The 26,035-nt window shown below is 45.4% G+C and overlaps 1 protein-coding gene across 3 annotated transcripts in view; it reads left to right on the forward strand.

Annotated features, from left to right (window-relative positions):
• COL18A1 (collagen type XVIII alpha 1 chain) overlaps positions 1-25,799 on the forward strand; it is a 234,024-nt gene extending 208,225 nt beyond the window's left edge. For all 3 annotated transcript variants that reach the window (XM_069733254.1, XM_069733251.1, XM_069733252.1), the window contains 10 exons: positions 140-177; positions 3,131-3,220; positions 3,311-3,464; positions 8,162-8,235; positions 8,450-8,578; positions 10,683-10,718; positions 21,104-21,370; positions 21,457-21,654; positions 22,636-22,751; positions 24,131-25,799. In XM_069733254.1, coding sequence (XP_069589355.1) covers positions 140-177; positions 3,131-3,220; positions 3,311-3,464; positions 8,162-8,235; positions 8,450-8,578; positions 10,683-10,718; positions 21,104-21,370; positions 21,457-21,654; positions 22,636-22,751; positions 24,131-24,344 — 1,316 coding nt within the window. In that variant the 3' untranslated portion in view covers positions 24,345-25,799. The remainder of the gene's footprint in view (positions 1-139; positions 178-3,130; positions 3,221-3,310; positions 3,465-8,161; positions 8,236-8,449; positions 8,579-10,682; positions 10,719-21,103; positions 21,371-21,456; positions 21,655-22,635; positions 22,752-24,130) is intronic.
• The last annotated feature ends 236 nt before the right edge of the window (positions 25,800-26,035 follow it).

Below are 26,035 nucleotides of genomic sequence, written 5' to 3' on the forward strand. Positions count from 1 at the left end.
TGCCTGCATGAGTCCGTATCATATTTTGATAATCACAGGAGATTAACGTCATGGGATTTTTAGCTCAAGTCGACAACTGTTAAATCCTAAACGATTAGCAGATTTTTAATTAAAATGCTTTTTTTTTTTTCTATTTTAGGAAATTTCCCATATGATTTTAGAGATTTACAAACGCGGGTGAGTGATATATAAGGATAGAGCGATGAAATGTAATTGCATTTGACTAGAGATGAGCGAATATCTTCGGCTCCCACCTTATTCGGCAAGGTATAGCGCTTACCAGACAAGCTGCTGCGGGAACTCGGTTACCTGGATCGCTCCTGATCAGCTGTTTGGTGCCGCAGCTGCATGTGTACGGCTGTGTGACAGTCACAACACACAGGCTCTCCATGCGTATGCTGTGACTGTGACACAGCCGCCACACATGCAGCTGCGGCGCCAAACAGCTGATCAGGAGCGATCCGGGTTCCTGCGGCAGCTTTTTTGGTAAGTGCTATACCTTGTCGAATAAGGAGGGGTCCGAAGATATTTGCTCATCTCTACATTCGACTTTAGAGGAATTACCTTTAAATAATTACTAATAGCCTTAAAGGGAACCTGTCAGCAGGTTTTTGTCACCTCATCTGAGAGTGGCATAATGTAGGAAAAGAGACCCTGATTCCAATGATGTGTCACTTAGTTTAGTGAGTGCGGCAGTTGTGACACAATCAGTTGTAGCATGTAGCAGATCTCAGAATGGTAGCCCCGCCCACACCACAGCTTTCTGTGTACATTGTATATTGACAGTGAGCTGCTTATCAGAGGAGGGGGTGTGGTCAGACCAGGGCTCACAGGAGCTGTAGTCCAGGCAGGGATGATATGGTGATAAAACATTTATTGTATTGAAATAACAGCAAACAGCATAATAAGTGACACATCGCTGAAATCTATGTCTTGGCCCCTACCACATGCTGCTCTCAGATTACAGAGCAAAACCTGCTGACAGATTCCCTTTAAGGCAATAAAGGTAGCAATTGCTGTAGTTAAAAGCTGCTCAGCAAAGCATGTTTATTTCAATTGGAAAGAGTGAAATTACGGTTCCCAGGGAATAAAGGTTTAGCATATTGAATCCAATGTGGCCTTCATTACATCTAAGTTCCATGAACACTTGTAAATCTCACAGCTATTATTCCCGGCTTTCCCATATTTTTGCCAAACCTGATCATAATAGGAAAAGGGGAAAAGAAGATCTTGTAGCCACTTATCCCCCATGTGAGCATTCTTTCTTTCTCTTAAAATTTGCTATTAAAGTAGAGTCTGCAACTCCCCCCCCCCCCCACCCCATAAAATTGGTGGTTTTGACAGACTTTGCGTTTATGTATATTGGAGCCTTAAACCATACAGTTGTACCAATTGTCACCTTGACACTTTGTGATATTTTGGATCGGCACACATTCTCAATGGCCTACATTTGGTTTCAAGCTAGTTAAAGGTGTAGTCTGATACTAAGTGAATTTCATACTATATATTTAAGTATTTAATTTAATATTCTAACCACTTTCTAATGTGCTTTCCATTTTTTTTTTCTTCTGATGAGGATGTTTTATTTTAGTCACCCAGCATACACTGGGGATTCTAAAAACAGATCCGGATTGCATGGCTGGGGCTGCTGTCACTCCCACTGCATTGTTTTCCTCCCTGAAATGAAGCATCATTAAGGGGCGGTGCTGCAGTCACTTACTACTGTGTCTGTCTCTGCTCTCTCCTGATAATATCCTGTTTTAGTAGTAGTGATGAAGAAGTGACCATAGTTTCGCTTACGCTGCCCGACATCAGTCACCGTTGTCTCGTTCCCTGAATCGAGATGTCATCAGGGGGCGGCGATAGAAGCAGTGTGAGTGACATAATAATCAAATAGTTAGACATATGGTATGAAATTCACTTTGCTTCAGACAAGCCCTTTAAGCATTTTTTCTGGATCCTGATATACAACTCATTTGTCAAGTTAAAGATTAATTACATGTTATTTCATAAATCACTAATACAGGGGAAGATAAGAACCAATGTAACATATCTTATTAGAGAAAAATGCCTCTATCTCCACATACTAGTCACTTATCTCCCTACTTGTTCATTCTCTCTCACAAACTGCACAAATCTGTCTACATTTCTAGTGACTAGAGATCACATGGGAAGAAACTGCTAAAAAATGCAGTGTACAAAACATATACTGGCCCGAAATGGTTATTTCTCATGTACACGCACAGGGCAACATATTTTGAGTTTACAGAACATCACTATAAGTACCGCATAGATCTATTAAGCAGCTTAATTATGATGTGATAATATATGAACATAAATGTAAAGTTAAATTTGCACTTGTTTTGTGCTTTATGCCCCATACACTCCGATATAGTAGTCATTTATGGCCCTGATGTAGTCAGTCTTGTATCCAAAAAATGTGTTGAAAAGATTTATCCCCTACAAACTATAGGTTTTATATGTCCTGCGCTGTAATAAAATACATGTACAATACAAGTCTGACCATAGGTATCTAGGTTCAGTACGGCCACTGGAAGGGTAATTAAAGAGTAACTGTTGCTTTAATTCTTTTTTCATCAATCAATACTACACATGAAAATGAACAACTTTGTAATCAATTGCATCTGAAAAATCTGTGTCTTTCACTCTAAATTAACAGGTAAATTCTGTATTCAGTGAAGACAGATTTTCACATTGCCGAGATAAAAGATGACAGTTGGTGCTTTTAAAATCCTATGGAGGGGGATGAGGCGGACAGACATTCTGCTGTAACTTCTTCTGAAACCGTTACAGTTCTGTATAGACCTTTATAACCACCAATTGCACCCCTATCTGAGCAATGAAAAATGATCTGTATGCACTGAAGACCTCGACTTTACACGTGAATTGTGAATTTTGAGAATGTCTAATCAGTCCAGGAGGAGAAAGAAGCAGATTTCTCGAATAAGAGAAATTACGTCGTTTCTTACTTCCGCGTTTACTATTGATTTATGAAAAAATAAAGAAAATTGTGTTCTCTTTAAATTCTGTAAATGAAAAGCATTGACATGATTTGATTCTACGTACTATGTATCATTGATCTTCCTGATGCTGGAATTTTTGTTTTTAGGGAGAAAAGGGAGAGAAAGGAGAAGCTGGAGGTGGACATGGCCAAGGAACTCCAGGTCCTCCAGGTAATCCTGGATATCCAGGCTTGCCGGTAAGTGGCTCCTATGAAATACATCTTATTTCCATAATGTTTATTTACATTAAATATGGGGACATATATATATATACTTGCATTTTTCAGGGAGCTAAAGGAGACACTGTCCAAGGTCCTCCGGGTCCACGTGGCCCACCAGGAGCTCCAGGCGTAGGATATGAAGGAAGGCAGGGATCACCTGGACCTCCAGGACCACCAGGACCTCCCGGACCCCAGTCGTATCCTGGACCCAACAGACCAGGTGAGTGGAGAGGTACAGTTTTAAAAAGTAAGTTAGAATTGCAAATAGTTTACATCGCTAGAATTGATTGTACCCCAAAATACCGTGTTTCCCCGAAAATAAGCCTAGCAGGAATTTTCTGCCTTTTTGGAGTAGGCTTGATATAGAAGCCCTACTTCAAAAAAATAAGCTCTATTTGCAGTTCAGTGAGGAATTATCCAGGCAGCTACAAGAGTTAAGTAATACAACTGACCCTTAATTAAAGAAAGCAGACACCTCCCAAAAAAATCACATTCACCAGACCCTAAACAATTACAGCTGGCAAGTGCTAACGATGGATGGACTCTCACACAGAGATCTGCATTGCTGTCAGGTCCCTTGCTGTTGGATCCCAGTATCGCTCCGCCCTGATACACAGATCGGGTCCCTGTATCGCTCCGCTCTCACACACAGGTCGAGTCCCAGTATCACTCCGCTCTCACACACAGGTCGAGTCCCAGTATCACTCCGCTCTCACACACAGGTCGAGTCCCAGTATCACTCCGCTCTCACACCCAGGTCGAGTCCCAGTATCACTCCGCTCTCACACACAGGTCGGGTCCCAGTATCACTCCGCTCTCACACCCAGGTCGGGTCCCAGTATCACTCCGCTCTCACACACAGGTCGGGTCCCAGTATCACTCCGCTCTCACACACAGGTCAGGTCCCAGTATCACTCCGCTCTCACACACAGGTCGGGTCCTAGTATCACTACACTCTCACACACACACACAGGTCGGGTCCCAGTATCACTCCGCTCTCACACACAGGTCGGGTCCCAGTATCACTCTGCTCTCACACCCAGGTCGGGTCCTAGTATCACTCCGCTCTCACACACAGGTCAGGTCCCAGTATCACTCCGCTCTCACACACAGGTCGAGTCCCAGTATCACTCTGCTCTCACACCCAGGTCGGGTCCCAGTATCACTCCGCTCTCACACACAGGTCAGGTCCCAGTATCACTCCGCTCTCACACACAGGTCGAGTCCCAGTATCACTCCGCTCTCACACACAGGTCGGGTCCCAGTATCACTCCGCTCTCACACACAGGTCGGGTCCCAGTATCACTCCGCTCTCACACCCAGGTCGGGTCCCAGTATCACTCCGCTCTCACACACAGGTCAGGTCCCAGTATCACTCCGCTCTCACACACAGGTCGGGTCCCAATATCACTCCGCTCTCACACACAGGTCGGGCCCCAGTATCACTCCGCTCTCACACCCAGGTCGGGTCCCAGTATCACTCCGCTCTCACACACAGGTCGGGTCCTAGTATCACTACACTCTCACACACACACACACAGGTCGGGTCCCAGTATCACTCCGCTGTCACATACAGGTCGGGTCCCAGTATCACTCCGCTCTCACACACAGGTCAGGTCCCAGTATCACTCCGCTGTCACATACAGGTCAGGTCCCAGTATCACTCTGCTCTCACACACAGGTCGGGTCCTAGTATCACTACACTCTCACACACACACACAGGTCGGGTCCCAGTATCACTCCGCTGTCACATACAGGTCGGGTCCCAGTATCACTCCGCTCTCACACACAGGTCAGGTCCCAGTATCACTCCGCTGTCACATACAGGTCGGGTCCCAGTATCACTCCGCTCTCACATACAGGTCGGGTCCCAGTATCACTCCGCTCTCACACACAGGTCGGGTCCCAGTATCACTCCGCTCTCACACACAGGTCGGGTCCCAGTATCACTCCGCTCTCACACACAGGTCAGGTCCCAGTATCACTCCGCTCTCACACACAGGTCGGGTCCCAGTATCACTCCGCTCTCACACACAGGTCGGGTCCTAGTATCACTACACTCTCACACACACACACAGGTCGGGTCCCAGTATCACTCCACTCTCACATACAGGTCAGGTCCCAGTATCACTCTGCTCTCACACACAGGTCGGGTCCTAGTATCACTACACTCTCTCACACACACACACAGGTCGGGTCCCAGTATCACTCCGCTGTCACATACAGGTCGGGTCCCAGTATCACTCCGCTCTCACATACAGGTCGGGTCCCAGTATCACTCCGCTCTCACACACAGGTCGGGTCCCAGTATCACTCCGCTGTCGCATACAGGTCGGGTCCCAGTATCACTCCGCTCTCACATACAGGTCGGGTCCCAGTATCACTCCGCTCTCACACACAGGTCGGGTCCCAGTATCACTCCGCTCTCACACACAGGTCAGGTCCCAGTATCACTCCGCTGTCACATACAGGTCGGGTCCCAGTATCACTCCGCTCTCACATACAGGTCGGGTCCCAGTATCACTCCGCTCTCACACACAGGTCGGGTCCCAGTATCACTCCACTCTCACATACAGGTCAGGTCCCAGTATCACTCTGCTCTCACACACAGGTCGGGTCCTAGTATCACTACACTCTCACACACACACAGGTCGGGTCCCAGTATCACTCCGCTGTCACATACAGGTCGGGTCCCAGTATCACTCCGCTCTCACATACAGGTCGGGTCCCAGTATCACTCCGCTCTCACACACAGGTCGGGTCCCAGTATCACTCCGCTGTCGCATACAGGTCGGGTCCCAGTATCACTCCGCTCTCACATACAGGTCGGGTCCCAGTATCACTCTGCTCTCACACACAGGTCAGGTCCCAGTATCACTCCGCTCTCACACACAGGTCGGGTCCTAGTATCACTCTGCTCTCACACACAGGTCAGGTCCCAGTATCACTCCGCTCTCACACACAGGTCAGGTCCCAGTATCACTCCGCTCTCACACACAGGTCGGGTCCCAGTATCACTCCGCTCTCACACACAGGTCGGGTCCTAGTATCACTCCGCTCTCACACACAGGTCGGTTCCCAGTATCACTCCGCTCTCACACACAGGTCGGGTCCCAGTATCACTCCGCTCTCACATACAGGTCAGGTCCCAGTATCACTCCGCTCTCACACACAGGTCGGGTCCTAGTATCACTACACTCTCACACACACACACAGGTCGGGTCCCAGTATCACTCCACTCTCACATACAGGTCGGGTCCCAGTATCACTCCGCTCTCACACACAGGTCGGGTCCTAGTATCACTACACTCTCACACACACACACAGGTCGGGTCCCAGTATCACTCCGCTCTCACATACAGGTCGGGTCCCAGTATCACTCCGCTCTCACACACAGGTCGGGTCCCAGTATCACTCCGCTCTCACACACAGGTCGGGTCCCAGTATCACTCCGCTCTCACACACAGGTCAGGTCCCAGTATCACTCCACTCTCACATACAGGTCGGGTCCCAGTATCACTCTGCTCTCACACACAGGTCGGGTCCTAGTATCACTACACTCTCACACACACACACAGGTCGGGTCCCAGTATCACTCCACTCTCACATACAGGTCGGGTCCCAGTATCACTCCGCTCTCACACACAGGTCGGGTCCTAGTATCACTACACTCTCACACACAGGTCGGGTCCCAGTATCACTCCGCTCTCACACACAGGTCGGGTCCTAGTATCACTACACTCTCACACACACACACAGGTCGGGTCCTAGTATCACTCCGCTGTCACATACAGGTCGGGTCCCAGTATCACTCCGCTCTCACACACCGGTCGGGTCCCAGTATCACTCCGCTCTCACACACAGGTCGGGTCCCAATATCACTCCGCTCTCACACACCGGTCGGGTCCCAGTATCACTCCGCTCTCACATACAGGTCGGGTCCCAGTATCACTCTGCTCTCACACACAGGTCGGGTCCTAGTATCACTACACTCTCACACACACACACAGGTCGGGTCCCAGTATCATTCTGCTCTCACATACAGGTCGGGTCCCAGTATCACTCCGCTCTCACACACAGGTCGGGTCCTAGTATCACTACACTCTCACACACACACACAGGTCGGGTCCCAGTATCACTCCGCTGTCACATACAGGTCGGGTCCCAGTATCACTCCGCTCTCACACACCGGTCGGGTCCCAGTATCACTCCGCTCTCACTAACTCCATGTGAGTGATACTGCTTCCGAACAGCAGAGAGAGCCAACCGCTGTGGAATCCAGGGAGACCTGACAGTGACACAGATTTGTATGTGAGAGCCTGTTCACTTGACAACTCTATTGTGCTATTCTTTTGGGGGTAAACAGTAGATGGAGAATAATAAATTTAAAAAATGGAAATTAAATATTTAGCCAGTAGATGGCACCACATACAACAGAGAAAAAGCCATAGCGTGGGAATAAATGCCCAACTCAAAATTCATAGGACCTCACAATGTCAAGTACAATACGGCAAAACGTGAGAATGTATATTAAAACTTAACTTTTACTAGGTCATTAAAATGAAAAAGTGCTGCCTAAAAAGGAGAAAAGTGGCTCGAACGAGGGTATGTGACCTTTGGCATAAGGTGGAGGCCCAGGATCCTACAGGAAGGGACCCACTTTACACTGCACTAATTACCATAGAGACCCTACTGGTGCTACAGGTCTCCTGAAGACTCCATCAAGTGAAGAAACGCTTCAGGCTGCACATTGGGAGGCTAGTTGTGGACTGCCTTTGTCAGGGCAGGAGTTTTTGAGGATTGAGGCTATTATTTTGGGGGGAAACATGGTATATACAAAATGTCAGAGTCAAACAGAGCAGAAAATGTACCGTAAATATGATTATTTTCCAAAAATATTCTTTTATCTATTTTTAGCTTTAAGCATTCCAGGACCACCAGGACCTCCAGGGCCACCCGGACCACCAGGAGGTTCAGGAGGATATTCCACGGTAAGTAGTAAGCGTAAGCCAAAAGCAGATGTAGGAAGAATTGACCTTGCACACACATGAAGAAAAAAATCTTGCTTGGCACCAACATCTCTAAAAGGTCAACTAAAGCTTTGCAGCTTGTCCTTCATGAAATGTGAGACTTTTTCAAGACCTAAGACCAATGGTTGGCTCAGCTTATTTCTAATGCTGGCGTTCTTCCGTTTTTATTTATTAGGCTACAGTTCTGCATACTTATCAGACTATGCTTCACTTGGGTCAGACATTCCGAGAAGGGACCATTATACTGGTACTGGAACAATCAGAATTGTATGTGCGAGTAAGGAATGGATTCCGAAAAATACTTGTAAGTTATACATTTTGTGGTGAAATTTCCCAAAATTGAAAAACTGATTTCAATTAATATATTAAAACAAGAAAAAAAATTAGTTAAACCTTGACTTCACCAAAGAGTAGAGGATAAAATATTTATTTCAATCCCGATAATGGTTAGCCCTAAGAGGGGTTATCTCACCATGATAAATCCGGTAGTTAAAAATAAAGTGTTTGTAAAAACAAGCAACTTTGTAATTTACGTTTTATTCTAAAAATTCTGTCCATGCTCCAAAAAGTATAGCTAGTTATTAATTCTGCTGCGTACTGCTCATTGCCTAGGTTATCGGTTACCTCTGCAGTCTATCAGAGGTGGCTGGTCTCCTAGGCCAGGAGCCAATCACTGACCAGCTCTTTGCTTTAGAAATTGCAGGTGCTGCTCAGAAGCTGACCGGATCACAGGATCTGGCCAGGTTTAGTCCCTCTTGTCCTCCTCTAATGCTGCAGAGGCAAAGGTGGCTGTGCTAGCAGCACGGGTGAGCGCACAATTTGAATCAGCGGCTCAGCCATGCCACAGGTCCAAACTGTCAATCATGAGGCATTCATAGCCCCCTCTGTAAGCAAGAAGCGGGGGAGTTCGCTCCTGAAGCACTGTGTTAAGACTGCCCCTTTAACATAATCCTTATGCTTTGAAGCAAAGGAGTATATATTGGACTCTTGGCATCCTTTCCAATGAGCAAATGAAGCATTGATACTGTTTAAAGAAGCACGGCCATCAAAAATGTTATTCTCTTAAAGGAGATATCCAGGATTTTAAAAAAATAAAAATTTGCCTAAGCACTAACCAGATGGTATTTGCTACCTACCTGCCAGTTGTGCTTAGCGCCATTCTGCGCCAGCACAGAGTGGTCACAGACTTCTACTGACGTCACGTTAAAAGAGCAGCATTTTCTTTTCCTGTTGACTGGGTGGGACTACTAATGTCATGCTGATTGACAGCTGATTCTCCCCTGCCTAACTGTCAATCAGCAAGACACCAGCAGTCCCACCTTGTCAACAGGAAGAGAAAATGCTGCTCTGTTGACAGGGAGCAGCTGAATTTCTGGCAGGAGAGGTCAGTGACTAGCGCTGGTTACAACAGCTTAGGCACATTTTTTTTAAAGTCCCGGATATTCCCTTTAATATATTGCAATCATCATATAGCACTGTGTACTTACAATTGCTCATTTTGCCTTTGTACCCAGATCATTCTTTTCTTTTCCATTAGGTCCATGACGTCACATGATTAAAAACTGACTAGCTGAATCCTTCTAAGCTCCATGTAGAAACAGGAGGTCAATTTTCTCTGTATGAGTCATCAGTCACTGCAAAAGTCAATGGCAGGGGGGAGCAGAGAGCAGCTGGGTCAAGTTTTGAAGAGGGGGAATGATAAATGCAGGGACGAGGGTCTTCCTGTTTCTACACAGAGCAGAGAAAAGAGAACAATTATCTGAGTAGGAAGGCAAAATGAGCAATTGTAAGTACACAGTGCCATATAATATGATGACTGCAATGTATTAAGATGATAAACTTTGAAAGGAGGATGAGGAGGGCTTATGCTTAGGATTTTGCACATAACTACCACCTAGTCCAGGCCTTATTGAAAAAATTGATCTGCCATGCAGAAGGTGTGGCTATAACATATTGGAAAGATATAGGCTGGCACCGAGTGATCTGGACACCATGTTCTCTACTTTCCACAATTCATACCCGTTTGAAGGGTCTCTTGACAATAAGCTCAAATCAACTCTAATATGTGGGTGAACCTGGAAGGAGATGTATAATTTCCCTGCAGCGCCACCACAGGGGAAATAAAGCATTACAGTCTGCCTGTTCAAATCAATAGGTTGCCTGTGTAATGCAAAACAAGTGAAGAAATTTACTTTATACCCACTCTCCAAGATACCCACTTCTATTAATTTAATATTACGTAATATGAGAAATTATTATTTTTTTTACCTGCACAACCCATTTATCTGAAACCATGCTAATATTGATTTCATATAGGTTAGAGTCCTAATTTTCATGTGCTTGAAATAACCCGAAGGGTTGGGTGTCTTATCTCGGAAACCTTTGCTGACAATGTTTTGTTTTCACAGCTTGGAGAATATGCAACACTGAATGGCAATGGGCAGGTAAGTTCATTAACCCTTTTGCTGCAAGGGCTTTTTTTATTTATTTTTTACTCAAATTTAAACATAAATTATCAAAATGTAATCTTAACACCAGTACACAAATATTTTCTGAAAACAGGGACGTTGTGTGCTCTTTGCAGAAAATTATCTACCCACCTTCTAAAAAAAAAAAAAAAAAAACAGTTCAAGTTGTGCAGTGTTCACTAGGGTTGAGCGACCTTGACCTTTTTAGAGTCGAGCCGTGTTTCGCGAAACCCGACTATCTTAGAAGTCGAGTCGAGTGGAATCGGCCGATTATCGCGAAAAGTCGGGTATCGCCCGAAACACGAAACCCAATGCAAGTCAATGGGGGAGCATAGTCGGCAGTGAGTGGAGGCCAGGAAAACACCTACACTGCCCATTTTAATGGCAAAAACATCCATTCTTGTTAAAGAAGCTTGTCAATCGTAATTTACCTTATAATAATTGGAAGGCATTTGAAATTGGGGGTCATTTGGCTAAAGTTGTGGTGGGTAGGGCTGGTTCAAGTAATTAGTGGGCCCAGTAAATCTGGACCACGTCACGGCAGTGGAGCAGGGAGAGGTAAGTATTTCAACTTTGCAAGTGCTGTGAACCTGAGCAAGCAGGGGGGGCCCACTCGTTGGCATTGGCACTGGCACAGGGCCCCTCAAAGTACAGCGGTGTGTTTGCACGGCGGGGGCGCCTCCCACCGGCAGCAACACTTTTGCGTACTATGAGAGGCCCTGTGCCAGTGACGTCGCCAACTAGTATTCCTCCCCCCACCTGATGAAGGAACCTGCACTTTCATCTGCACCTTCCTCTTTGTCCCCGTGTAAGGTGGTATGGTATGCGTGAAGAGGAACCTGACTTTCAGCAGGGTCACAATCTTGCTGTGTAGCGTGCACGGGGAATTTTGTGTTATGGGTCAATGTACCAGCAGACTCATCTATCACTGGCTGGGCAATGGGCAGGATGAGGGGGAAACACAGATATAGGCCCAAAGAATAAAGTGGGCTAAATGCAGTTCAAAATTGGTGACACAGGACTAACCAGGGGGCATTGCAGTGGAGGACAACTGGAATGAGAGGCTGACACAGAGAGTAGGCCCAAATCAGTAAGTAGTCGACATGCAGTTCAAAATTGGCAACCGTAGTAAACAGGCGGCCCAGCTTTGTTCAGTTGAGGAGAACAGCAAGGAGTGGCAGACACCGATAGTAGGCCCCAACCCAACTAGTAGGCCAAATGCAGTCTAACATTAACAACTACTTAACAAGAGCCTGAAAATGGAATTTCAGGACAGGAAACCAGGAGAACAGCAAGGAGTGGCAGACACCGATAGTAGGCCCCAAACCAACTAGTACGCCAAATGCAGTTGTTCCATTTAACTACAATTTAATGAGAGCCTGAAGATAGAAGTTCAGGAAAGGCAACCTGGAGAACACCTTGGAGTGGAACACACCATCTCTCTACACCCCATACCCAATTTGTAGGCCTAATGCAGCGTAGTTTCCAACAACTACTAAACGAGAGCATGAAGATTGAAGCAATGGAGAGGAAACCTGGGGAACACCTTGGGGAGGCAGACACCGTTAGTAGGCCCTACCAAAGTTGTACACCCAATGCAGTTTTAAAATTCCTAGAGGCTGAAAACAAGACTATTGACGCTCAGCTTTTTTCAAAGGAACACAGCTGAATTGAGTGGCGCAGACAGACACAGGTAGTAGGACTCAAACCAAAAATGTGGCTCACTGCAGCAGAAAAAAGTTACAGGGGTACACAAGCTGCAGTGCTCTGGGCAGTGGAGGACAATTTCAATAGTGAACCGCAGACAGACTTTGTACGCCTACTATTAAAAAAAGGATGCTCTATGCAATTATAAATAGGTTCCAGGGGTACACGAGCAGCAGTGGTGTGGTCAGTGGAGGCCTAGTGGAAGGAGTGACCGCAGACAGGCATCGAAGGCCTAAAATAATAACACATGGCTGTAGGCAATTTTAAATTGCTTCCAGGGGAACACGGGCAGCAGTGGCCTGGTCAGTGTAGTAGTAGTAGAAAGAACGGACCTCAGACAGGCATCGAAGGCCTAAAATAAAAAAATTTGGCTGGCTGTAGGCAATTTTAAATTGGTTCCAGGGGTACACGGGCAGCAGTGGTGTGGTCAGTGGAGGCATATTGTAAGGAGTGACCGCAGACAGGCATCGAAGGCCTAAAATAATAACACATGGCTGTAGGCAATTTTAAATTGGTTCCAGGGGTACACGGGCAGGAGTGGCCTGGTCAGTGTAGTAGTAGTAGAAAGAACGGACCGCAGACAGGCATCGAAGGCCTAAAATAAAAAAATTGGGCTGGCTGTAGGCAATTTTAAATTGGTTCCAGGGGTACATGGGCAGCAGTGGTGTGGTCAGTGGAGGCATATTGTAAGGAGTGACCGCAGACAGGCATCGAAGGCCTAAAATAATAACACATGGCTGTAGGCAATTTTAAATTGGTTCCAGGGGTACACGGGCAGCAGTGGCCTGGTCAGTGTAGTAGTAGTAGAAAGAACGGACCGCAGACAGGCATCGAAGGCCTAAAATAAAAAAATTGGGCTGGCTGTAGGCAATTTTAAATTGGTTCCAGGGGTACACGGGCAGCAGTGGTGTGGTCAGTGGAGGCCTAGTGGAAGGAGTGACCGCAGACAGGCATCGAAGGCCTAAAATAATAACACATGGCTGTAGGCAATTTTAAATTGGTTCCAGGGGTACACGGGCAGCAGTGGTGTGGTCAGTGGAGGCATAGTGGAAGGAGTGACCGCAGACAGGCTTCGAAGGCCTAACATAACAAAAATGTCAATACAATGGTATTGTCAGTGGCAGGCATTGAAGGATGTCAGCGCATAGACTAAACATTGGTGGAGCTGTGAGATAATTTTGCAAGTGGTAGAGCACTGTTTGAGCTGGGGGGGGAACTGTCTTGTGGCCGGCGGTACAGGCCCAGGGCCCCTCATATTACAACGGTGTGTCTGACGTTGGGTGTGCACCACCACCGCCAGAGACACTTTATTGTACTAGGAGGGACCCAGTGGCAGTGCCGTCGACCAAAAGCGGGCACACCCACCTCTTCAGACAAACAGCACTCTCACGGGTGCTGGTGCCAAGTGTCGATACGGCCCCGTGTGGGGAGTTTGGCCATTTAGTGAGGTGTAAACATGTCGTATGCTGGACAATCAGGTGCAGAAAATTACGAGATTGGAAAAGTCATTCAGAATAGTCCACAGGCAAGACCTTTTCATAGGAAAGCTAGGTGTCAGCCGGGCAAGGTGGGGCAAAAGATTTCGAAATCCAGTTGTGGTTCATTTTAATGAAGGTTAGATCATCTACATTTTGGGTAGCCAGACGAGTCCTTTTTTCTGTTAGTATTGAACCTGCAGCACTGAATACTCTTTCTGATAGGACACTAGCTGCCGGGCAAGCAAGCTCCTGCAATGCATATTCTGCCAATTCTGGCCAGGTGTCTAATGTTGATGCCCAGTAATCAAATGGGAATGACGGTTGAGGGAGAACATCGATAAGGGATGAAAAATAGTTTGTAACCATACTGGACAAATGTTGTCTCCTGTCACTTTGAATTGATGCTGCAGTACCTGTCCTGTCTGCGGTCATAGCAAAATCACTCCACAACCTGGTCAGAAAACCCCTCTGGCCAACGCCACTTCTGATTTCTGCCCCTCTAATTCCTCTGGTCTGCTGGCCCCTGCAGCTCGTGTGAGAACGATCACGGGCGCTGTGTGCAGGGAATGCCAGAAGCAAACGGTCAACAAGAGTTGATTGTTTGGTTGCTAATATTAGTTCCAAGTTCTCATGTGGCATTATATTTTGCAATTTGCCTTTATAGCGAGGATCAAGGAGGCAGGCCAACCAGTAATCGTCATCGTTCATCATTTTAGTTATGCGTGTGTCCCTTTTGAGGATACGTAAGGCATAATCCGCCATGTGGGCCAAAGTTTCAGTTCTCAAATCTGCGGTTGTGCTTGGTTGAGGGGCAGTTTCAGGCAAATCCACGTCACTTGTGTCCCTCCAAAAACCAGAACCCGGCCTTGCCGCGCCACCAATTTCCAATGGCCCCGGAAAAGCTTCCTCATTAAAAATATAATCATCCCCATCATCCTCCTCGTCCTCCTCCTCCTCTTCGCCCGCTAACTCGTCCTGTACACTGCCCTGGCCAGACAATGGCTGACTGTCATCAAGGCTTTCCTCTTCCTCAGCTACAGATGCCTGATCCTTTATGTGCGTCAAACTTTGCATCAGCAGACGCATTAGGGGGATGCTCATGCTTATTATGGCGTTGTCTGCACTAACCAGCCGTGTGCATTCCTCAAAACACTGAAGGACTTGACACATGTCTTGAATCTTCGACCACTGCACACCTGACAACTCCATGTCTGCCATCCTACTGCCTGCCCCTGTATGTGTATCCTCCCACAAAAACATAACAGCCCGCCTCTGTTCGCACAGTCTCTGAAGCATGTGCAGTGTTGAGTTCCACCTTGTTGCAACGTCTATGATTAGGCGATGCTGGGGAAGGTTCAAAGAACGCTGATAGGTCTGCATACGGCTGGAGTGTACGGGCGAACGGCGGATATGTGAGCAAAGTCCACGCACTTTGAGGAGCAGGTCGGATAACCCCGGATAACTTTTCAGGAAGCACTGCACCACCAGGTTTAAGGTGTGAGCCAGGCAAGGAATGTGTTTCAGTTGGGAAAGGGAGATGGCAGCCATGAAATTCCTTCCGTTATCACTCACTACCTTGCCTGCCTCAAGATCTACAGTGCCCAGCCACGACTGCGTTTCTTTCTGCAAGAACTCGGACAGAACTTCCGCAGTGTGTCTGTTGTCGCCCAAACACTTCATAGCCAATACAGCCTGCTGACGTTTGCCAGTAGCTGCCCCATAATGGGAGACCTGGTGTGCAACAGTGGCAGCTGCGGATGGAGTGGTTGTGCGACTGCGGTCTGTGGACAAGCTCTCGCTTCTGCAGGAGGACGAAGAGGAGGAGGAGGGGATGCAAACGGCTACAGCCAACTGTTTCCTAGACCGTGGGCTAGGCAGAACTGTTCCAAACTTGCTGTCCCCTGTGGACCCTGCATCCACAACATTCACCCAGTGTGCCGTGATGGACACGTAACGTCCCTGGCCATGCCTACTGGTCCATGCATCTGTTGTCAGGTGCACCTTTGTACTCACAGATTGCCTGAGTGCATGGACGATGCGCTCTTTAACATGCTGGTGGAGGGCTGGGATGGCTTTTCTGGAAAAAAAGTGTCGACTGGGTAGCTCGTAGCGTGGTACAGCGTAGTCCATCAGGGCTTTGAAAGCTTCGCTTTCAACTAACCGGTAGGGCATCATCTCTAACGAGATTAGTCTAGCTATGTGGGCGTTCAAACCCTGTGTGCGCGGATGCGAGGCTAAGTATTTCCTTTTTCTAACCATAGTCTCATGTAGGGTGAGCTGGACTGGAGAGCTGCAGATCGTGGAACTAGCGGGGGTGCCGGTGGACATGGCAGACTGAGAGACGGTGGGAGATGGTATTGTTGCCGCCGATGCCCTAGATGCAGTGTTTCCTACTACGAAACTGGTGATTCCCTGACCCTGACTGCTTTGGCCTGGCAAAGAAACCTGCACAGATACTGCAGGTGGTGCGGAAAATGGTGGCCCTACACTGCCGGAAGGGATGTTGCGTTGCTGACTAGCTTAATTGGCCGAGGGTGCTGCAACCTTAAGGGACGTTTGGTAGTTAGTCCAGGCTTGCAAATGCATGGTGGTTAAATGTCTATGCATGCAACTTGTATTGAGACTTTTCAGATTCTGTCCTCTGCTTAAGGTAGTTGAACATTTTTGACAGATGACTTTGCGCTGATCAATTGGGTGTTGTTTAAAAAAATGCCAGACTGCACTCTTTCTAGCATCGGATACCTTTTCAGGCATTGCAGACTGAGCTTTAACCGGATGGCCACGCTGTCCTCCAACAGGTTTTGGCTTTGCCACGCGTTTTGGGCAAGATACGGGCCCGGCAGATGGAACCTGTTGCGATGTTGATGCCTGCTGCGGCCCCTCCTCCTCCGCTTCAGAACTGCTGCCGCCTGCACCCTGTTCCCCCAATGGCTGCCAATCGGGGTCAAGAACTGGGTCATCTATTACCTCTTCTTGTAGCTCGTGTGCAACTTCGTTTGTGTCACCGTGTCGGTCGGTGGTATAGCGTTCGTGATGGGGCAACATAGTCTCATCAGGGTCTGATTCTTGATCATTACCCTGCGAGGGCAATGTTGTGGTTTGAGTCAAAGGACCAGCATAGTAGTCTGGCTGTGGCTGTGCATCAGTGCACTCCATGTCAGATTCAACTTGTAATGGGCATGGACTGTTAACTGCTTCACTTTCTAAGCCAGGGACGGTATGTGTAAAGAGCTCCATGGAGTAACCCGTTGTGTCGCCTGCTGCATTCTTCTCTGTTGTTGTTTTTGCTGAAGAGGACAAGGAAGCGACTTGTCCCTGACCGTGAACATCCACTAACGACGCGCTGCTTTGACATTTACCAGTTTCACGAGAGGAGGCAAAAGAGCTAGAGGCTGAGTCAGCAAGATAAGCCAAAACTTGCTCTTGCTGCTCCGGCTTTAAAAGCCGTTTTCCTACTCCCAGAAAAGGGAGCGTTCGAGGCCTTGTGTAGCCAGACGACGAACCTGGCTCCACAGCTCCAGACTTAGGTGCAATATTTTTTTTCCCACGACCAGCTGATGCTCCACCACTACCACTACCCTCATTACCAGCTGACAATGAACGCCCCCGGCCACGACCTCTTCCACCAGACTTCCTCATCGTTTTAAAAACGTAACCAAACTAACGGTATTTGTTGCTGTCACACAACTTACACGGTGAGCTATAACTTCAGTATGATTTAGCTACCCCTTTACAGGTGAGTGAGACCACAACGAAAATCAGGCACAATGTTACACACTCTGTTGTTGGTGGCAACAAATGAGAGAGATGCCACACACGCAGGACTGTCACTGAAGCACAAATGTAAATATTAATCTCCCACTGATTTGATTTTTTTTTTTTTTCAGGGAGACTTTAGGAAAAAAAAATAATAGAATAAAATGATTTTTTCAGGGAGAATTTAGAAAACAAATAAAACAAAAAAAGGCTTTCTATGGCCCACTGAGTGAGAGATGACGCACACAGGAGTCAGGAGTGGCACACAAGCCCAGAGGCCAATATTTATCTCCCACTGATTGATGTAGTGATTTTTTCAGGTAGATTTTGGAACCCAAATCAAGCTAAAAAAATAATAGGCTTTCTATGGCCCACAATTGGAGAGAGAGAGAGAGATGGCACACCCAGGAGTCAAGACTGGCACACAAGCAGAAAGGGCAATATTAATCTCCCACTGATTTGATTTTTTTTTGTTTTTTCCAGGGAGACTTTAAAAAAAAAAATAATAATAAAAAATGATTTTTTCAGGAAGAATTTAGAAACCAAATAAAATAAAATGATTTTTTCAGGGAGAATTTAGAAAACAAATAAAAGAAAAAATAGGCTTTCTATGGCCCACTGAGTGACAGATGACGCACACAGGAGTCAGGAGTGGCACACAAGCCCAGAGGCCAATATTGTTCTCCCAATGATTGATGTAGTGATTTTTTCAGGTAGATTTTGGAACCCAAATCAAGCTAAAAAAAAAAATAGGCTTTCTATGGCCCACAATTGGAGAGAGAGAGAGAGAGAGATGTCACACCCAGGAGTCAAGACTGGCACACAAGCAGAAAGGGCAATATTAATCTCCCACTGATTTGATTTTTTTTTTTTTTCCAGGGAGACTTTAGAAAAAAAAATAATAAAAAAAAATGATTTTTTCAGGAAGAATTTAGAAACCAAATAAAATAAAATGATTTTTCAGGGAGAATTTATAAAACAAATAAAACAAAAAATAGGCTTTCTATGGCCCACTGAGTGAGAGATGACGCACACAGGAGTCAGGAGTGGCACACAAGCCCAGAGGCCAATATTTATCTCCCACTGATTGATTTATTGATTTTTTCAGGTAGAATTTAGAACCCAAATCAACCAAAAAAATAAATAGGCTTTCTATGGCCCACTATTTGTGAGAGAGATGGCACGCTCAGGACTGGAACACAAGCCCAGAGGCCAATATTAATCTCCCACTTTTTTTTTTTTTTCCAGGGAAAATTTATAAACCCAATAAAAAAAATAATAAATAGGCTTTCTATGGCCAACTATCTGAGAGAGAGAGATGGCACGCTTAGGACTGGCACACAAGCCCGAAGGCCAATATTAATCTCCCACTGATTGATTTATTGATTTTTTCAGGTAGAATTTAGAACTCAAATAAAGCAAAAAAAAAAAATAGGCTTTCTATGGCCCACTGAGTGAGTGATGATGCACACAGGAATCAAGAGTGGCACACAAGCCCTGAGGCCAATATTTTTCTCCCACTGATTGATGTAGTGATTTTTTCAGGTAGATTTTATAACCCAAATCAAGCAAAAAAATAAATAGGCTTTCTATGGCCCACTGAGTGAGAGATGACACAGACAGGGATGGCACTCTAGCAGAAATGTCAATCTTAATCTCCCACAAAAAAAAAAAAAAACAGGGAGTGTCCTTCAATTACTATCTCCCTGCAGTAATCTCAGCCAGGTATGGCAGGCAGCAATAAGGAGTGGACTGATGCACAAATTAAATAAAAAGTGTGGACAAACAAAAAAGATAGCTGTGCAGAAAGGAAGGAACAAGAGGATTTGTGCTTTGAAAAAAGCAGTTGGTTTGCACAGCGGCGTACACACAGCAATGCAGCTATCAGGGAGCCTTCTAGGGCAGCCCAATGAGCTACAGCGCTGAGGGAAAAAAAAAAATGTAGCTTCCACTGTCCCTGCACACCGAAGGTGGTGTTGGGCAGTGGAAATCGCTACAGCACAAGCGGTTTGGTGGTTAATGGACCCTGCCTAACGCTATCCCTGCTTCTGACGAAGCGGCAGCAACCTCTCCCTAAGCTCAGATCAGCAGCAGTAACATGGCGGTCGGCGGGAACTCCCCTTTATAGCCCCTGTGACGCCGCAGACAGCAAGCCAATCACTGCAATGCCCTTCTCTAAGATGGTGGGGACCAGGACCTATGTCATCACGCTGCCCACACTCTGCGTTTACCTTCATTGGCTGAGAAATGGCGCTTTTCGCGTCATTGAAACGCGACTTTGGCGCGAAAGTCGCGTACCGCATGGCCGACCCCGCACAGGGGTCGGATCGGGTTTCATGAAACCCGACTTTGCCAAAAGTCGGCGACTTTTAAAAATGAACGACCCGTTTCGCTCAACCCTAGTGTTCACGCATACTACGAAGGACTATGCTTGTATAAACTGGAAATGTAAGGAAAATAACAGGGATATTACACACTTAAGAAAGCCTAAGATCACATTCAAGCAGGGGTTTACGCACAATTATATAAAAAAAAAGGTCTGTAAAATATTTCTGCAATAGGGTTTCATTAAAATTTTGTTAAAAATGCTCAGTGAGTTCACAGTGAAATCCATTGGCGAGTTCCTCTGGGGGTTTTTTTTAGCCCTCATCTCTACTGATATGTAAGGTGAACTTTAGCTTGGACATACATCAGCATAGAACATCGCTCAGGAGAACTAGGAGCTACGTACCCTCACAGGAGCACACTGACAAATTTCACTGTACAAATGCTTTACAGACCCCCAAAATTAAGCATTTAAAGGTAACCTGTCATCAGCATGTTGGACCCCGATCTAATGGCGCGTGTAAAGGTCCTTCAATGATTATTACATCCACACCTTTGTTGTAGTATTTTGCTTGGAAATTATAGAAAAATCCAGCCTTAAAGTTTAAATCACAAGAGTAGATGGTGGACACTCCACTTCCAGCTGCCCAACATCGGTCTTTGACTGCCAATGCACTCTTCTCTTAATGACCTGCTCAAGATTGGGCACAAGAGCCATTATTGCCTGGGGTTGTCTCCTCATAGGGGATGGCGAACGTGTAGTAATGTCCTGATGAAGTTGCGAGAACAGAACTATTGATCTGCACATGCATCAGCAAAGCTGTCTGGGTGATTAAGTGAATGAATAACCCTTCGGGCTCAGTCCTCAAGGTCCTCAGAGATCTTCTCACTTCTGTTTTATGGGGCGTTGCACAACCTGTGGTCAACTAACGCTCAGGCTACATTGTGACTTAAGCCACAGTCTCTGTCTTGTTTGAAAGTCAAGAATCCTGCCTTTTCAAGACGAAGTATGGACGATTGGATGGGATTTTTCTCTTTGTGCCATTGTATCACAATCTATATTACCAATTGCTAAATGGTTCCTCTTCTCTGCAGGGTAATGAAGTTGCTGTGGTACAACCACCAGTTATTAATTATCCTTCCGACAACAAAAATTCAGGATATTATCAGGATATTACAGAAGATAATATTCCTCACCCTCAACCTCCCAAAAATCCTGAACCTCCACGACCAGAATACCGTCCACCACCAGAATACCGTCCACCACAGCAACCACAGCCGCCACCTCAAGTCTTCCCCAGACCAGCAGAGCCAGAGAGAAATACTCCTCCCATCCACACACACCAAGAATACCAGGCCGCAGTGAGTATGGCGATGGTACACGAAGATGCTTTCCCTTGTTGTGCTCCAGGGTGGATTCTTACGATATTTTTTTTCTTGTGTTGCAGTTACATCTTCTGGCACTAAATGCCCCTCTTAGTGGCAGCATGCGTTCCATCCGCGGGGTTGACTTCCAATGCTTTGAGCAAGCGCGTAAAGCTGGACTTCAAGGGACCTTCCGCGCATTCCTATCATCACGGCTGCAGGACTTGTATAGTATAGTCCGGAAGGCCGACCGTCTCACGGTGCCTATTGTTAATCTTAGGGTGAGTGTGGAGATCAAGTACCTGAACTATAATGTTAGAATTTACTTGTTTACTATGCAAGTTATAGAATATTAATAAAACGCTGGAGGATGGATATAATGTCCTCCTTCAAATATGCAATACAAGAAGGAAATAAAAACTTTCCTGTTCTTGCTGCCATCTTTTATCCTGGTTGGTCAAGGCTTGTAGCAATTCATATAGATGGGCCCGATTCATTTAGACTAGTGTTTTGCATGCCAGTCAGTAGCGCTAGAAGGCAAAGCAACAGTTCATTCAGATCACACTCCTCTTATGTGCATCATACAAGTGCCGTTGCCAGAAATGTTACTCCAATCAGAGACTGGAGTACATTTCTGGCATAATTTATGCCACTGACGTGGCATAAACTTTGAAGAATTTGCCAAGCAGGCTTCACCACTCCAGCTCTGCCCATTTCGGGAAAGTTGGCCAGAACTAGAATAAAAAAAATGCCAAAAGTCACAACTGTAAACAACTTCAAGTTCCACCAAAATTTTACAACATTTGAAAACTCCTTCATGAAATGGTCCCTAATAGTGGAAATGCTGGGTCCCCAAAATTGATCAATTAGCATCAACATCTGGGGGGAAAAAATGCAAATGCTAATGAATCAGAGAAACTGTTAATTTTTTTTTTTTTCTGGAGATTTGATTTAACATCATCTTTTTGTTTATTGTAGATGGACTCACATAGGTCACACTGTATGAAAGCCTTAAGTTTGTATCCATATAGGAAAGTAACAATGCAACTAGTGTCTCACATTCCCAGAAAATAGAGTAGGTGGCAGTGTACAGGTGCACTAGTGTTGGGGTAACTTACCTAAACTTCTCTACTGTTGACTTTCATCAGTGAAATAATGTGGACAAGGATGTAACTAATTACCGTTATTCACAGGCTACTCGGCATCTTAGTTTTTATATTGAAATCTGACCTCAATTTCTGTGCTGTGTGACTCTGTTCCAGGATGAGACACTGTTTGACAGCTGGGAATCACTATTTTCTGGTTCTGAGGGACAGATGAAGCCTGGGGCTCGAATCTATTCATTTGATGGACGGGATGTTGCAACAGATTCTACTTGGTAGGTCAAGCCACAATACAGTTACAGACTTGAATAGGAAAGAATTTTTCAAATTCATGGTATTTATTGTAAACAAATTAAAATATAAACCATCTTAGAATTTTTCCGATAAAAATATTTATTCTATTTGAATGACTAGAAATCTATTAAAAAGAACATACATACTGTATGTGTCTATAATAAATGTTGGGACCGCCACTTTTTAGAGAATTGACCGCAATTCCCCAAAGTCACCGCCACCGATACAATTAAGCACTCCATAGACATTAAATATTACAGAATTTCAGCTGAATCAAGAGGATTCGTAAGTTGGATTTTATCTGCCCGATGATCCTTTTGATCCCGGGCAGATAAGTTGCTGTCAGAGGGATCTTTGCTAACTTTGCTCTCCACTTTGAAAGCACATGCACTCATGGCCAAGATGAACTTGCATGTGATGGGGGAGGTCTGGAAATAGTTGGCAGCCAGCTTTATTGTTTGGATTATGGAAGATCCTTCGAAAACAAGCAGCCGTGCAGAGCATCTATACATTGTGCTCCCACCCGTGCTTACCACTTATTCCATAGTGTGTCATCGCAGAGATCCTTCCATTTAATGGTCTGAGATGGATTTGTCCAATCAACTCCAAGGCGAAGGCACAAAATTGTCATGCATAGCAGATTATGGGAATTTGGTAGTTTAGCACTTGGCATATAATACTGTAGAAATCCTAGACCCGTTGGTCTGCAGCAGTGGCGTAACTAGAGTCCGATGGGCCCGATGCAAGATTTGGACCAGGCCCCCTCCATATTGTGGTGTATGTGTACACACACATAACCTCCAACCGTGTATGTATGTGTGTGTAATATATATATATATATATATATATATATATATATATATATATATATATATATATATATATATATATACATATATATAGTTACACACACATACACATATTTTTTTTTTTTTTTGCCCTCCATCCTGGTATTTATGTCCATCGTCTTGGTATATATACCCCATTCTGCCGCTGTTCTTTATTTCATAGAAAAAAGTAAACAATTATCAGACAGAAGCGCACGACGTCACTGCCATGCGCCCGCAGTCACGTGCACGCAAACCTCAGCTGCTGGCCTCTAATTGGCTGGCAGCTTCTATTGTCGTGCACAGACCAGTTGGATCTTTGCACCACAATACACTTCAGCTGAATGTGCATCCAAGGACACACATCCATTTGGTGTTGGCGCTGGCGTCGGCGGGCCCCCACACACATGGGCCCGGTCGCAACCTCTGCAACTGCGGTTATTACACCCCTGATCATCAGAAAATAACATTCTGTTTAAATCTAGGTTTCATAGTAATAATTATATATATTTTCTTGAAATTTTGTCTCTCAGGCCACAGAAGATGGTCTGGCATGGGTCAGACTCCAAAGGTCGCCGCCTAACTGAGAACTACTGTGAGACCTGGCGCACAGATGAGAATGTAGTTACTGGCCAAGCATCATCTCTATCAAGTGGGAAACTCCTAGAGCAGCGCTCTCAGAGCTGCAACAAGAACTTTATTGTCCTGTGCATTGAAAACAGCTTCATGTCCACCGGCCAGAAATAGGAGCACATTTAACAGCCAAATTGGTGCCTAACCTGGCAGAGACTGCACATGGATTTCCCAAGATTCCTTCTTGCATCCAGAGACCAAAGAGTTGAAAGCTGCTCTTCTCTGAACACTAATGTGCAGTGTTATGGTCCCCTCCTCATGGGGCCACACCACTTGGATACACTGGTTGAGCTATTCCATGCCTCAGCTCAACACACACACTTTTAGTTTTACATTGTGAAGGAGGCTGCAATTCCAAAAATTTAACCAACCGAGGCCATGATTTGAACCAACTGAGATCATATTGATTCTAGTTGTGTCTACTTCTACTGAAGTCTTCCCCAGAGCAGAGGGTTGTTTGCAACCAGAATGCCCCAAAGCAGGGGGTTGTTTGCAACCGGACTGTCCTAAGAGGAAGCTAGCCTAAGATAGTACAACAGTTGCGCGTAGGATGCAAAGTTTATGGGTGCCTCAACTCTTTGCATCAGGTTTGGAATAGTCTCTCTTTTATTCTGTAATATTTAACCACTTTTAGTTACAGACACACATACGTCTTCATTAATCTCTCGTGAATGTCTGTTTCCTAGTTCTTGCTATGACAAATACATGGTGACTACCACTATATTTATTAGACTACTCTTTAAAAAAAATAAAATTAGGACAGCCTAAATGTTTTAGGACTACAGTGCTTATTAAGCAGTTGTCAGCCTACAGAATCATTCCTGACTTTGGTCTTTAGGATGACAGATGCCCAGTGAACAATGTATTCCCCAGATTAAGGCTGCTCTATATGTGACCTGCCCAGCCTGACTAGGGCAAACTATACTACTTGGGAGCGTTGTCATTTTTAATCCAGGATGTATGTTAGTCATATTTGTTTTATATCTAGTTATACATGTTTACTTGTTTGGATGAGACAAATGGAAGGATTAGCTATAGTTCATGCAACCCTGAATATTCCCAGTTGGACTAGGTGTCTACACAATGAAGTTTAGGATGAGCGTGCAATAGAGGTAAAGCCACGGTATTATTTCACTATCTGAAAAACTACTACAGCCCACAATGTCTTCGTGCTGCCAGATAGAAAAGACACAAATCTCCGAATCCCACCACGTATGCCGGACTGCTGAGTCTATGAGCAATGACGTGTCCAATTTTCTTCCTACAATGTAGAAAATATGGCACTTTTGCCTGTTTTCTGACTTGTAAAGTTGTTGCAGTCTGCTGGTTACTGGGAACCTTGTGCAGCTGGGAATGGACTCAGGTGTGTGGTACAGCAAAATCACCAGTGAGTAAATGAAATCCTCATGTGTCTAAAATGGTGCTAAAAAGTCTTTATTTTTTTAAACACTTTTAGAATATTTTAAGACAGGAAACAGATGGAAGTTGTCTACCGTAATCTTTGTATTTTAAAAAAAATAAAAATCAAACCTGTGGATATTCATTTCTATAAAAACTTCCTAGGACTAATATCTTGTGTGTGTTTTATTTGTAGTTTTGTTTGATAAGAAGAATCTGAGAATAGTGGCCGAAACAAGGAAATGGGGGCCCTAAAAGTGAACTTTTCCACATCATACATCATTTGTCGGACTGGGATATTTGTGTCATTTTAAAAATGGCTACATTTGTTTTTGGAATAGAGACTCTATATAGTCATAATTATATAGAGTGGGTGAAATAAGTACTGAACACCAAATTTTCTAAGT

Source organism: Ranitomeya imitator, chromosome 7 (genome assembly GCF_032444005.1).
Source record: "Ranitomeya imitator isolate aRanImi1 chromosome 7, aRanImi1.pri, whole genome shotgun sequence".
Taxonomy (NCBI): Eukaryota; Metazoa; Chordata; class Amphibia; order Anura; family Dendrobatidae; genus Ranitomeya; species Ranitomeya imitator.